At 48.7% G+C, this 14,460-nt stretch overlaps 2 protein-coding genes across 6 annotated transcripts; both read right to left on the bottom strand.

The window, feature by feature from the left end:
* Positions 1 to 4,324: 4,324 nt before the first annotated feature.
* Positions 4,325 to 6,675, bottom strand: LOC4331313 (uncharacterized). 5 transcript variants are annotated; one of them, XM_066308885.1, is made up of 5 exons: positions 6,562 to 6,675; positions 6,378 to 6,456; positions 6,164 to 6,229; positions 6,006 to 6,064; positions 4,325 to 5,887 (listed from the first exon to the last, which is right to left on the bottom strand). In XM_066308885.1, exon 5 carries the CDS (start codon positions 5,852 to 5,854, stop codon positions 4,625 to 4,627), a length of 1,230 nt encoding a protein of 409 aa, XP_066164982.1. In that variant the 5' UTR covers positions 5,855 to 5,887; positions 6,006 to 6,064; positions 6,164 to 6,229; positions 6,378 to 6,456; positions 6,562 to 6,675; the 3' UTR covers positions 4,325 to 4,624. The 5 variants fall into 5 exon arrangements, with proteins under 5 accessions (XP_066164982.1, XP_015633188.1, XP_015633189.1 ...); XM_015777702.3 differs by having other exon boundaries at positions 6,378 to 6,486; positions 6,598 to 6,675; XM_015777703.3 differs by having other exon boundaries at positions 6,598 to 6,675.
* Positions 6,676 to 12,957: 6,282 nt separating this feature from the next.
* Positions 12,958 to 14,460, bottom strand: LOC4331312 (uncharacterized). The gene has a single exon (XM_015773869.3). It carries the CDS (start codon positions 14,276 to 14,278, stop codon positions 13,769 to 13,771), a length of 510 nt encoding a protein of 169 aa, XP_015629355.1. The 5' UTR covers positions 14,279 to 14,460; the 3' UTR covers positions 12,958 to 13,768.

Here is a 14,460-nt window from a genome sequence, read left to right as displayed (position 1 = left end):
CCATATATCCATTACGACCATAAACAGGTCCATAAAACCAAACACATGAACTCCATCATGTGTACCACCCGCTCACAAGCGGTTGTTAACGACCAAATTTGGTAATGCCATGGGCCGGATTCAAAGTTAGAGTCGAAGCCGATTTGGAGAAATTCCGTTCGAGAAAGCAGAATACGCATCAGTTACAAGTAGCATCGGCTACCACATGAATCGGCTATAGGCGGTATCGGCTGCCACATATCGGCTAAGCGCTAGATCTGACGGAGTCAAGCCGATGCAACCAATCTCGGGAAAGATGGTCCCATGTCCATCATTGGGATTGGTCGAAGCACTTCATAGCCATTGCCACGCAATGATTGGAGTCCTAAAACGGAGCAATTGTATCTATTAATTAGGACAATTTTCAGTTTCCTTAGAGATATGTTGGTAAGAGTCCACCTGAAGGGACTCATTCGTATTTTAAATTTCGTTAGAGATAAGAGTCATGTCCAGCAAGGACATATTATGTACTTCGAATATAAATATGACCCACACCATGTAATCAAGGGACGACGGTTCAATAATACTTTGGCGCATCGTCACCCTTTTTTATTTTCATTGTTTCGACAAGTTATTGCTTTCGAGTTGGGCTGCATCGGGTTCGATCTCCAATGAAGAGGTAAAGCTTGTTATGGAGGTTTGCGTTCTCGGGATTAGTGCTTGCATCTTCATGACACTCTAATCCTGTCTATGTAAACCGCCGAGTTATCATATATACCGCATAGTCTAGATTGGTTTCGTCATCTAAACTTCATCGGCTAGCCTCTATCATCGAGAGGCAGGTTTAGGCTTCGATATCAAGCTAGACTATGCGGTGTATCTACCATCTTGAATGAGTTTTCATCGATTTGATTAGATCTTATGTTTCTTCTCACGCTTAATGCTGCATCGGTTAGGTTCGATCTATTAAGTACTATCTTTAATCGTTTTATCTAGCTCTTTCTTTGATTGCTAACAGAGATAGCATCGGAGTTTTAGCCGATCTTACTTGATTTAGTCGTCTTGTTTCCTTATTTGGTTCTGGATCATCTAAATCTGCCCCTTATATCAAGATCTCATCCGTTTAAAGTATATTAAGCTTCCTATCAATCTGCTAGTTCACATTGCTCGTTAGATTAGTTTCAATTTTATATATTTCATCTATGCTGATATCTCGGTATAAGGTGGTATGGAATACTAGCCGATACTAGCTGGGTTTGCCCTATCGGCTATGCTTAGGGATGGCAATTTCCCTCGTGGGGCCGTGGACCTGCCCCTACGGGGGTGGGGGTGGGTACTGATTTCGACCCGCGGGGAGTCGGGGTCGGGGCCCCGGCCATGGGCGGGGACGGGGGCGGGGGAGGACATCCACCCGCGGGTGACCTGCGGAGCCCCGATGATGTATATTAGACTATTAATACTACCATATTGCAAGCCCAAAAAGCCCATATAACCTATCTTTAAGTGTTTCTCAAATTTTATCCTAAGCTTGTTAGAATCTAAGGCTCTTTAAGGTGTCCATAACAGCAACAGAATATATAATACAATAATAGCAATATAATTAATTTAAAAAAGTCGTGCAGTCTATCGTACTCCAAAGGACAAGTACGCTACCAAAATAACTCTCTAACTACTGGTTGTTCAAAGAAGGGTGCATGTCTTGCAACCTTCAGGCTCGATGTAGTCGTACAAACCGTCTCCTCCTGGCGCGGACATTTCACTCGCTCCGACTACCGGGCCAACGCCAACGTTTTCTATTTACGCAACAATCATCACAACAATAAATAACATAAAAAAAAAGATAACCAAAACAAATAGTATCACAAAGTGAAACAATGGGTGGAAAGGATTTTAAAGAAATAATTTTAGGGATTTTTGAAATTTCGGTGTACGGCGAACCATAGGGCTAAAATTAGGGTCGCGACAGCGGGTGCTCGGATTGCAACGAAACTGACATGGATGGATTTGGAATAATTCTAGGAGTTTGGAATAGGTCTCGGATTTTGATTGTGAGGTCAAACGGATGGTCAACCTGATAGAATAAGAAAAAAGATTTTTCTGATTTATTTTTCAACAGGAAAATAGGATTTCCTGTTCTTCTCGTTATGTGCACAGGAACTGGCCGTAATCCCATGACGCCGGTTGCAGAGGAGGCCGGTTTTGAGTGGGGAGGCGCCGGTTTTGCGATCTAGGGGTCGAGGCGATTCCTTTTTGTGGTCGGCGGCGAGGCTGGCGGTGGCGGGCAGAAACAGGAGGCGGAGGCGGCCATGGCGGCAGCGACTCCGGCGAACTCCGGGAAGGGCGGTGGCCTGATGAGGTTCACTGAGGCGAGAGGAGTCCTAGGGTGGCGACGGCAGAAGCTAGGGCGGTCTGGAGCGACGGCGCGCCGTGCAGCCGGCGGCGGCCGAACAGAGCAGTGACGGCAGGAGGCGGCCCCGGCGACGTTCTGGGGACGGATTGGATGGGGAAAGAGAGGGGAAAGGGAGTACTTGGCATGAAGAATCCATTTTTACCTTAAATTTCAGAGGATTAGCGACGTATACGACGAATTTTGGAGCTCCTGTGAATGGCGCCGGACTAGGGTTTCGGGGATTTTTTCCTCCGGTGACGACGATTGAGTCAGCGGGAGTTGGGGGCGGATTTGAGGAGGTGAAAGAGGTCGAAATTGCGGTCCTTTTGCCTCCGGTGTTGAGCCTTCTAGTGGAAGAACGAAGGAGTTATGGAGGCGGGAAGCTGGAGGTGTCGTCCGGGCATTCGTCGGTCGATCGGCCTCGTGCGTGCGCATGCGAGCGTGTGGCATGCGTGGGCTGGCACGAGCTGGGCGCAAGGCGGCACGGGTTTGGTGCGAGGCAGCACAAGCTGGGCTCGGCCTAGCCGAGAAGAGAAGAAGAAGGAAAAGAAGAGAGAGAGAAAAGAAAAAAAAAGAAATAATAGAAAAGAAAGAAAAAAATATATGGAAAAAGAGAATTAAGGTAAAAATAGAGAAAAAGAAAATATTGGGGAAATTAAAATAAATAGGATTTGAATTGGTGTGGAATTTAGATGGCCCGACATTTGGGATAGAATTTAATTTGGATTCAAAGGAATTATTTGAAAGGTAAGATGCACTTTGCAACAAAATTAAACCAGAAAAGAAACATCAAAAATAAACATGGGAAAATAATATTTTAAATAAATGTCTAACTCGACAGTTATATTTTTAGTGAACCAAAGCAAGCTAAATCAATTTTAAAAAGTTGTCAATTTCTAAATCAATTTTAAAAAGTTGTCAATTTTAGGGCTGTTACAGAGGGACTGCGGACGGCTGCTGGCGGCAGCCGTGGCAAGGGCGTGCACGCGGCGGCGGCAGCCGTGGCAAGGGCGGGCATGCGGCGGTGGTGGCCGCGGTGAGGGCGTGCGGGTGGCCGCGGCTAGGGTGTGCAGGCGGCTGCGGCGAGGGTTTGCTGACAGCGGCCGCGAGAGCGTGTGCGCGGCAGCAGTGACGACCACGAGGCTTCCACGCGGCGGTGAGGGCGGGTGGGCTGGCAGACGCGCCGCTCCGATGGTAGCCAGGCGGCGGCTGCTCCCAGGCAGGCGACGAGGCAAGCGAAAATAGAGGCAAAATCACACAAACTGAAAAAAAAAGGGGTAAAAATGCGGGCAAAAATGCAATAACCACCAAGGGTATAAGTGTCCCTTTACTTTACAACTAACACCATCAAACTGGCTGTTAGGACTGGGGTAGCCGGCTGGTTCAATTTCAAAACATAGAGGTAAAACTGCAAATCCTAAAAAAAATATGGGTAAAACAACAATTGGATTTAAAAGTGGGGGCATGGATACAATTGCCCCAAAAACTAATTACAAAATCTGTCACTTAACATATTTACTATAACACTACATTGTCAATTCATGAAGCAATTAGTCAAAGATTCATCTCGTAAATTAGTCGCAATCTGTGTAATTAGTTAATTTTTTAGCTTATATTTAATACTTTAGGTATGTGTTCAAACGTTCGATGTGGCAGTGTGTAAATTTTTTTGTGGGAACTAAACAGGCCATAATACATTTTCGATGAAGATATTGTACCAAACAAATGGTAACAGAACATGACAACAGTTAAGACTGATCCCCAGGCTAAATGACAAGCACGGATCCAAAACATAGATCATATCAAAGTTATGAACAAATCAAGGAGTTAATTTTAAGCTCAGCTTGAATTGAAGTTTAGAGTAAGCTCATAACTTCATAAGCCAGACGCCAAAACAAGAAAGATCATTAGCATTAGCACATAATTAATTAAGTATTAGCTATTGCAAACACAAAAAGATGAAAATGAGATCTATTTGATTATTTAAAGAAATTTCTAAATATAAAGTTTTCTTAAAAAATAGATCGCTTAACAGTTTACGATGCTGCTTAATGTAAACAAGGAGTAGCTCTCCAAATAAGCCCAAGAGAAGGCGACATAACTTCGGATACAACACTACACTACATATTAGACGAAGACGCTGAGTTACCTCCTACACTGCCAACGACCAAAATTATATATTTTTCAGACCCAGAAGTAACAACCAAAATTATAGCAATAAAACAGGGAGTTTTCAAAATAGTGCGTCAAAAATGTTCAGAACACAGCATCGATGGTAGTGTGATTAGACTTGTGAAATAATGATTTGTGTGGGATCATTTGGAGTTCCACTTTCCCACTGCCGCCATTGGCATCCTGGAAACATGGCTTCACCTCCACACCGGTAAAGACAGCAACATTCTGGTCAACATCACCCCGAGAGTCACTGTTGTGACTCCTAGAGTGGAAGAACCTTGTGATGCAGAACCTGCCAGAGCCGAGGTTGACAAGTTGAGGGTTTTTGCATTCCTTCAAATCCTCTGGCAGGTAAAGCTCCTCCCAACGACCCACTAACTGTGGCTGGGAGTCCATGGCAGAGAGGTTAGAAGCAGCCAAGTAGTGCGGTGACTCATCGGAGCTGAAGCCAAACCAGAGGTTGAACTCAGGCACATACTCAACCCTGCCATGGAAGGGTAGGGTCCAATTACCGACTTTTATCCATGTGTGGCTTGCCGTGTTCAGGCAGTAGGTGCCAACACCATCGATGGAGATGCAAATGTGGGGGTCACCATTGACGGTGAGCGATGTGTAGGAGCTGATCTCTGGGCGGCTGCAGCTGTGCCAGTACTTAGGTTCACGAACGTACGGCGGCGGCGGGAGGAGTTGCCACTGCCAGGTCTTGGAGAAGTTGGTCGATGTCCGCTTGTGCTTGCAGTAGACAAAGGCCTCAAACTGATCGCTCCACTGTGTGCTTGAGTTGACCTCTGGCTTGGGAATCCTCTCCATAACAAAAAGACTGCTGCCAGGGCGGTGGTGTTCATAGTCATTGTCAGCATCGGCGTTGGGTACAAACACAGAAAAGGGCATCGACTTGGGCTTGTGGAGACAGGGCAACATGTCCATCAGCCGTGTCTCTGCTTCAAAGAGGAAAGGGCGCCCCAAGTGATCCACCCAGAACATCTTGTGATCCACAAAAGGGAAGCAATCAATCCTACATGCCTCGTTTAGAGCAGGTCGGAACTTGAGGATGGGTCTGGGAAGCCGAATCCTCTCCATCTTTAAGCCTGCTGCCTTCTTCTTGGGATTACAGGAGTCGGACACCAGTGTCTGAGAGGTGTAGTCTTCTTGCACAGCTGCTGACTCTGATCCATGTGCGATTGTTGTTGGTGGTGGTGGTGTAGCGGTGTTACCGAACAGCTGGCCTGCCAGATCGACGCAGCGTAGCCATTTGGCGCCTTGGAAGGGGACGTCGACGATGAGATTCTTAGCCCGACGCGACAGGCCCATCTTCAGAGTCGATCAGCAACTCCCAAGTTCCAGCTGAAGCGACCGGGCCGTCAAAGGATGAAAAAGAGAATGGGAAATTAGTTGCAGATAAGAGGTAGTACAAGAAAGGGTGTATTGTTTGCAGGAGTTAGGATGAAGGAAGGAAGAGTACCTCCAATAAGCAGCAGCAGCAAACAGAAGATGTAGCCAGCCGAGCCGAGATAAAGCTTCCTAATGAATAACGCAGATAGCAAATGTAAGCAGAAGAAAAGGAAACTGACTTTCGATCATACAGGATGAAGTCGAAGCACAAGTAAACAAGCGATTAACCTTGAGGCGCGCGGTCGGAGCAGGAAGTCAGACTGGGATGGAGTCTCGACGCCTAAAAGTTTGGGTCTGCCATGCCAGGGAGGGAGGGGGAGAAAATCAAGGGGTAAATTAGAAACAGAGAAGAAAGGGGAATCTTAGTTTTTAGTTAAAAGACAAAGACAAAAAAAACTAGCGACCCTAAATCTAGCAGATACGAGCAAGGAAGGAAGAGTACCTCCAGCAAACAGATGCGACCGCAGTGGATTGCGCGTCCTGCCCTGCCCTGCGATGGATCTATCAAAGAGTGTTCAGACCTTCAAATGCAAAGATGAAATCACGAAAACCTAACAAACATCACCGAGAAAACAATATATATGCAAAGATTAAACGAAATAAAAGGAATCGGCTTTCGATCAAACATGATATCAAGGTGCAGCAGATGCACAGCTGCTGACCTGAGGAGCGCGGTCCGGTCGGAGAAGGGGAAAGGGGCCAGCGGCGGCCGGCGGGGATGGGAGTGGCGAATCGAGATTGGGATGGGGGCTCCGGCTTCCCCTTCCTTTTAGGGTTCCCGCATTTCTGCTTCTGTCCGTGGGCCTCTCTTAGAATGAGCTTGGCCCACACTGGTAAATTATGGGCCGGCCTACGACGGCGTCAAATGTCCCGCCGAACGAGAAGGTACACTTGACCTCCCTCAGTCAAATGACATGTAGATCCAATCTATCTTCTGCCCTATAATTCACCCACTACAGTCCTACTAGTAATATGCCCATGCTAAACACTACGGTACAACTCTATTTGTCTTTAATTTTTTTTAAAAAATATTTCATGTTAGCCACCGCCGCCCGTCTCCCCTCCTCCTACTCGCCCCCCAACCCTGTCCCTCTCCTGCCGCCGCTGACGGGCCCCGCCTCCGCCTCGCGTCGTCCCCGTCACCTCGCACCGCCTCTGCCTTCCCCTCGCGTCGCCGCCTACACCTCCGCCGCCGGTGCTGCCGCTGTCGCCTTGCCGTCTCCACCTCCCTCTTGCGCCGTCGCCCTCGCCGAGCGCGGGTTTCGCCGGCGGACGCGGAGAAAGTGAGGAGGCGAGCGCTCCTCTCCTTTTCCCCGGCTGCGACCACCGGCATGGAAGAAGAAGAACGCGGCGGCAATGATCTCAACCATTGTGGCGGCGGCGATGACTGGTGGCAACGATGACCTCGACCACGGCGGTGGCAACAACGACGACCTCGACCACCACAGCGACGATGGTAATGACCTCGACCTCACCCGCTTCAACTGGTTGCTGACCGGATTTGGACGAGAATGAGATTTCGGTCATCGGATCGGTTGATGGCGAGCTCCTGGTTAAGAGTTAAGAGTAATTAATCAGAAATTTTAATCAACACTGAACAGCACACCCATGCTGTACAGGCCCAACCATCCTGAACAACCATACCCGGCTGTACAGATCTAACTCCAAACCAGGAGCTAAACAAATTATTACCAGTTATAGCATCCATAATTATTGTGAGAGGTGTGAGACTAATCACGAAAAACATTGCTCAACCCGCCCATAACCGCGGGCACGGCTATTCGAATAGTTTTACTCTGGCCAGAGGTGTACCACTGTACCCACAAGACACAGCCTCAACATCATGTCTACCATGCGTCGCGATACTGGAAAGTACCCGAATAGAGGCTGTAACAATACCCTCTGCACAACACAACTCACCACAGTGCACCATTCCTGGATCATAATCACCCCCTTATAAAACAAGGCATGGACTCCCCAGCGACCCCCGTGGGCTTATCTCCGCCACTTCTCAGTCTGGTGCTCCGCAATGAATCATGTTATACAAAAGGTAAAGCCGTTGCCCACGCTGGCTTGTGGTTGGCACGGTTAATGTTTCACAACAGTAGCTCGCGAACCGGTCCTTAATTGCCATGAGCACGACTCTCAAAACCATGTGCTCACAACCCACCATTATCAAGTTTTAGTTGGCAAGTAATTAATTAACCAATCACGATTGACCATCGTGAACTATCATTAAGCCATCATTAAATAATAGTGAGTCATAAGTTATCCCAATAGTGTGCTAATGTTTCTAAGCATGGCTAAGCAATCATATCTAATATCTAGCTGAACCAATATATAAAGCTCAACTAGTCAAGTTATAATAACCCAAGGTATCAAGAAATAAAGTAATCAATGCAAATTGGCCATAACAAAGGAATAAGTTCACACCACCCGGTGACATTCTAAAATAAATGCATAGTTGAAATAAATAGAGAATTTTAAATATAGGATCAACATGCTCAAAGGATTGTGTTTAGGATCTGTGTGACTTGCCTTGCAATAATCGGTCTTCAATTAATCTTCTTGAATACTTCCGGCGCACTCGCGAACCTTCGCAACGACGAAAACGACAAGCTAACACGCAAAACGAAGAAAAAGACTAATAAAAACCAAATAAACAATACATAAAAAGTAAACAAACATGTAGATCATAATTTTAGATGAATTATGAGACTTGAACGGCCTCATTCTGACTTCAAAAGAATTTATTATGAATTTTATAAGATTAAATCTAATTAAAGCCCATTTAAAAAGAATTAAATAAATTTAATTCAATTCATGGACAATTTTAATATGTAGATCTTTATTTTATACAATTTTTGCAACTTGAACCACATTAAACTGAGTTACAATGAATTAGTTATGAATTTTTAAAGATTAAATCGGATTAAAACACTTATATGGATTTTAATTGAATTATGACGCAATAATGAATTATTTTTGAAAAGGAAAAGAGAATTATTGCGTCAGCGGCTAGGGTTTGCGGTGTACCGGGCGCACGGCAACGGTTCACGGGAACGGACGGCCGAGATCGATCATATCCAAAACGGACGGCCGAGATCGAACGGATCCACCGCGGCTCACGGATGAACGACGACGATGACGTCAGCGGTGACGTCAGCGATGACGTCAGCACCGGCGGCGGCTTGGCGGCTCGGCAGCTCGGGCGGCGCATGCTCGCCGGCGAACGACGGCACGACGACGCAAACGGAAGGCACCAACGGGTAGAAGGCGACGCGACGAACTCACCGGTGACCAAAACCACGGCGGAAAAGCAACGGACGGCGCCGGCGACGAGGAAGAAGCGGCGGCGAAGATCGGGTCGACGGCGGCGACGGTGCTCTGGCGGTCTTCGGCGACGGCGAAGGGGTGGACGGGGACGGCGGCGACTTGGCGACCACGATGGCGACCTCCCCGAGCGACGACGACGACCGGAACGGCGGCGGCGCACGGCTGGAGCGGCGGCGACGACGGCGGCGGTAGGTCACACGGCGCTAGGGCGCTTCCGACGGCGAGAGACGAAGGCGAGGGAGGCGGCGGGTAGAGGAGACACCGGGGGTCCTTTTAAAGGGGTTGGAAGGCGGCGGCAAAGGCCCACGGCGACCGGCGGCGGGATGGAAAGCTTGGGGTTCGGAGGAAAGAAACCGATCCGATTCGACCTCGAATCCATGAACTTCCAAAGCGATTAAGACGATGATTCCAAAAGAGAAAAGGAAGAGGAGATCGAGAAGATCATTTCCCCTCAAAAGATTTCACCGGAGAAGGAAAGAATCGACCGGATTTGGAAGGAGACGGCGGCGGCTCGGACGCGGCTCGGCTAGGGTTTCGGGCGGCGGCGGCTGGAGGTTGACGACAACCCTGACAGGTGGGGCCCACCTGTCAGCGACATCGAGAGAGAGAGAGGAGAGCGGCGGCTCGGACTGGGCTGACTGGGCCGGGGAGAGAGAGAAAGAGAGGGGTTTTGGGCCGACTTTCGGCCCAAAGCCAAAAGAAGACATTTAAAAACCTTTTTCAATTTAAATTATTCATGAAATGCAATTCCATTTATTAAAAATACTTCCTTAGCTCAAATAAATCCCAGAAAAATCTAGGAATTATAGAATTAAGCAAAGTATTTAACAAAATTTTATCTAGCCCAATTTTATGTTGAGATTTAACAAATTAAAATTAGATCTTCTCTTTTAAGCTTTTAAGATCATTTCTAATTATTCCTTTTAAACAACAATTTATAATTTAAGGATTTTTAAACAAAAAAAAACTCTTAACAAATATAATTAGATCATTATTGATCAAATAATTACTGAACTGTTCTTTGTATCATTTAAGGAATTGAGCTCTGAAAAATCCGAGAAAATCTCAGAGAGTTGACTTAATCATGGGGAATTTAATAAAAATTAAATCCATCCATGCTTTATATTTAGGAAATTTTATTTCCCACATTTAACTTCACTTGTAAATTAAAGATCATTTGATATAAATTCAAATAATAATTTATTAAATAATTTATAAATCCTGAAACAAAAATCAGGATGTGACAGCCGCCGGTGCTGCCACTGTCGCCTTGCCGTCTCCACCTCCCTCTCGCGCCTTCGCCCTCGCCGAGCGCGGGCTTCGCCGGTGGACGCGGAGAAAGTGAGGAGGCGAGCGCTCCTCTCCTTTTCCCCGGCTGCGACCACCGGCATGGAAGAAGAAGAATGCGGCGGCAATGATCTCAACTATTGTGGCGGCGGCGATGACTGGTGGCAACGATGACCTCGACCACGGCGGTGGCAACAACGACGACCTCGACCACCACAGCGACGATGGTAATGACCTCGACCTCGCCCGCTTCAACTGGTTGCTGACCGGATTTGGACGAGAATGAGATTTCGGTCATCGGATCGGTTGATGGCGAGCTCCTGGTCGCTTGATTTAGTGGCACTGGGCTCGGCGGTGACAGATTGGGTGGCGCTGAGGAGGATGAAGTTTCATGCACCGGTATGCTTCCTCCAGTCACCGTTGTTTCTAGCGATTCTCTTTCCATCCCCACTCCCTATTGATCTGTATTGCCTCGTCAAATAGTGACCGCGAGCCGATGCTTGCTGAGGAGCCCGTACTTTAGGCCTTCCAATCTTCAATCAACCGCTCAAGGGCTCAAGGTGTTTACACCTAAATTTGGCACCTAGGATCGAAATAGGAAAAATTGCCAAAGTTTGAAGTTCTGCCGGTTTCCTCCAGAGTGGGCTGGTCTGACCGCCGTTTGTCGGCCAGTCAGACCGGGCGGTATGTGGCTGGTCTGACCGGCGGTATGTAGCCAGTCTGACCGGCAGAGTCCGAGTCCGGGTCTGTTTCGCCGGGTCTCGAAGTTTCCTTGCTCGGGAAGACATGTTTCGGGTTTCCTTTGGATTCTATCCCGAATTGGACATGGAGGAGAGCCTGTAGAGGGCAAGACCAACCCCTATATAAGGGAGTAAGGCCGGTTCATTGTAAAGATCAATCTACAATCAATCAATCGAATCGTTTTTCATATTGCTTTTAGTTTACTCTTAGTTTGTCTATCTTTGTCGATTTGCGCCGTAAATCGTCCGCCGCCGCTGCGAGAGTGCGGCACCTCTTTGTAGGTTTGTCCTGAATACCTTCCGTTTTGCCCACGAGACGGGTAGCTATATAGAATCGGCTCCGCTAGCCGATTTAGTTATCAAAACCCATCTTAGTCTAGTTTTTGCTAGATTGAGGTGGTTGGCGACTCTAGGATCACCGCAAGGCATTTAGGTGCTGCGATCGTGCTTGGTAATTTGTCACAAAAAGTTGCCAATACAAGGTAATGCGTGTGTGTGTGTGTGTGTGTGAGTTCTAAACCCAGCCAAGCACCCAATCCCAGTCCCGAACTGTCTAGCGAGGCACGGTGGTGTCACGCTTGACGGTGGGCCAGTTAAGCATGGGGCTGCTGGTAAAGATAATGCTGGTGGTTGCATTGAACCTGTGTTTATATGTTCTGGTTTTGTTTATTTATAGTGGTCATATGATTGCTGTGCTATGCAGGATGAATCAGGTTCGCTGACTTCGCATGACCCATCCATCAGGTGTTTGTTGGAGATCTTGCATTTGGTGTTGCTCGCTTTGTATACATGCGTGGTTCTTTTATTAGCTACTGGATGGCATGAGAGGTACAGGGTTTCTTATAACTTATTTAGGCTTCTCAAAGGGAAATAGTCATTTTCATTGGTTAATTGATTTTTCTGGTCTTTACAAATATCATGTCAGAACGGATTTTCGTTGTGCTGCTGTAGGTCCCTCTATCGCTTCATCCTACGATTAATTAATATGTTTAGAGGCATTTCCTGTGTGGGTCATGGTTTATAGGTGCCCTTATGAATGATATCGTCTTCTATGGCTGCTATTTCTCTATATCATGGGCATATTTATTACAGCTTGTCAGGCACTGAGATTAGATTTTGTTTTTAGCCATGGCATAGGCTTTATTGTTATATTCTTCTTACTTTATATATTACAGCTTTTTATGTTGCTGAGTATGTACGATGATTAAGGCTAGGTCTTGAATTTATAGTAGTTTTGTATGGTACTCCAAATCAACTTGGGCCTTCGATGCTTGTGAAGTGAAGTGACCTTAGTAGTTTTGGCTCTTTCTGGAGTAAATTATGCCATTTTATGATCCTTTTGCTCCCATGCCTAACAAGTTTTTCAGATGTAAATGTACGTACCTTTCAAAAGTTCTTTTTTTCCCCTTGAGACAGTTGCATTCCAGGGGATTCAGTTTGCCATGTACAGTTAAATAAAGATAGTTTCATGTTCAGGAAATGTAGTAAGGATTCAGCCGTAGTCTAGGTGGTTCTTGGAGGAAATGCAGTTCTGTAGGGTTCCCACGTCATTCAGGAGATGGTGCATGTGAGGACACTGATGTTCAGGGTTTTTTAAAAAGATCTTGAAAGAATATAGCTTGCATATTTTGCTGGTGGTTTTTTTTTTAACGACTCGCATAAGACAGTGTGAAGTTCATATTGATAGAGCAGAAAAAAATACAAGGATACAACCCTGGGAGGCCGTAACCATGAAAAGAAAAGGTATACCACCTCCCACACACCGACAACACCAAGCACTCACCCAGGAGAAGGCCTGCACCGGACCGGCCACCGCTAAGCGTGACCGCCCACCGCAAGGCCAACAAAGGAGCTACAACTGGGATCGCCCAAAACAATCTATACAACCGACACAAAACCCCGCTCTATCCACATCTCAGGGATTCAGGGAGAGAGGGTGAGAGAGAAGATGGAACCGCTCTCCCCCCTAGGCCCCCCGACGTGGCCAACTTGTACAAACTAGGACGCTGATACAAGAGGAAGAGACTCTAGAACGAACTTGTAGCAGTTGATTGGGAGGTTTCGACAAGGGTGCTGCCAAGCCAACGTCTCTAGGGAGAGAAGCAACGAAAGAACCGCCGCCGCCGACCGTCGAGGTCAGAAGAACCTCGACTGGGCTTTCGCCCGGCAACACCACTAGAGGAGGTGAGACGGCACGACAACGCCCTCAAGAGGGGAATGACGCTCGCGCGCCACCGTTGCCGGCCCAGCGAGGTCGGGCTGGGTTTTCACCCGCCATCCACCGCCTGCCTATCCACCGTTGACACCCCAATACTCCACCGCCAGCTAAACCTCTGCCGACACGTGGGCATCACTGCACCCGCCCCCCTGCCGACCAGTCTCCGCAAGCCGCCACCGGTCACGCCTTGTCACCTCACGCAGCGTCGTCCTCTACCTCCATCGACCGCGTCGCAACGGCAACCTCGCCGGCCTACCACCAGTACCGCGCCTCCTCGCGCCACGGCCACCTTGCCCGGTCACCACCACTGCCGGCCGCAACTCCCGCCACTGATGTCGTCGGCCACCTGCCGACGCCACCAGCCAGCTGCCGACGTACTGCAACCACCAACCGCCGTCGGGCACTTGCTGCCGCCGCCCGGGCCGTGGGCTCCGCGCTGCCATCGCCGTGAGGTCCGCGCCGCCGTCCCGCAAGCTCCGAACTGCCGCCGCGACAGTCCTCGCTCGATCTGGCCGCCGGGGGGCCAGATCCGCCTCCGGTCGCCGGAACCACCTCCGGCGCTGCCGGATCCGCCACCCTGACGCCAATCCATCGCCGTTGCCAACCCCACCGTCGTCGCCATCCCCGCCGCCGCCTCCATCGTCGCCATTCCGACCACCGTCGCCCACACCCCCTCGCCCCTACCATCGCCGTCTCCACCCCCGCCGTCAGCCGCCACCCCGCCAGATCCGGCCACGGCGGGGCGGATCTGGCGGTCGCCATCGCCACCCACCGGAGGTTCCCTTGGCCGCCAGCGTAGGAAGAGGCGTGAAGCCCCGCCGCCGCTGTCCTTGTGGTGGCGGCGAGGCGGAGGAGGAAGGTGGTCGGGGGGAGGAGGGGGCGGCTAGGTTCGCCACCCGAGTCGCCTCTGGGGGAGAGCGACGCAGGGGCTCTTGCTGGTGGTT

Source organism: Oryza sativa, chromosome 3 (assembly GCF_034140825.1).
Source record: "Oryza sativa Japonica Group chromosome 3, ASM3414082v1".
Classification (NCBI taxonomy): domain Eukaryota; kingdom Viridiplantae; phylum Streptophyta; class Magnoliopsida; order Poales; family Poaceae; genus Oryza; species Oryza sativa.
Note: the sequence above shows the minus strand (reverse complement) of the source record. Positions and strands in the feature narration are given on the sequence as shown.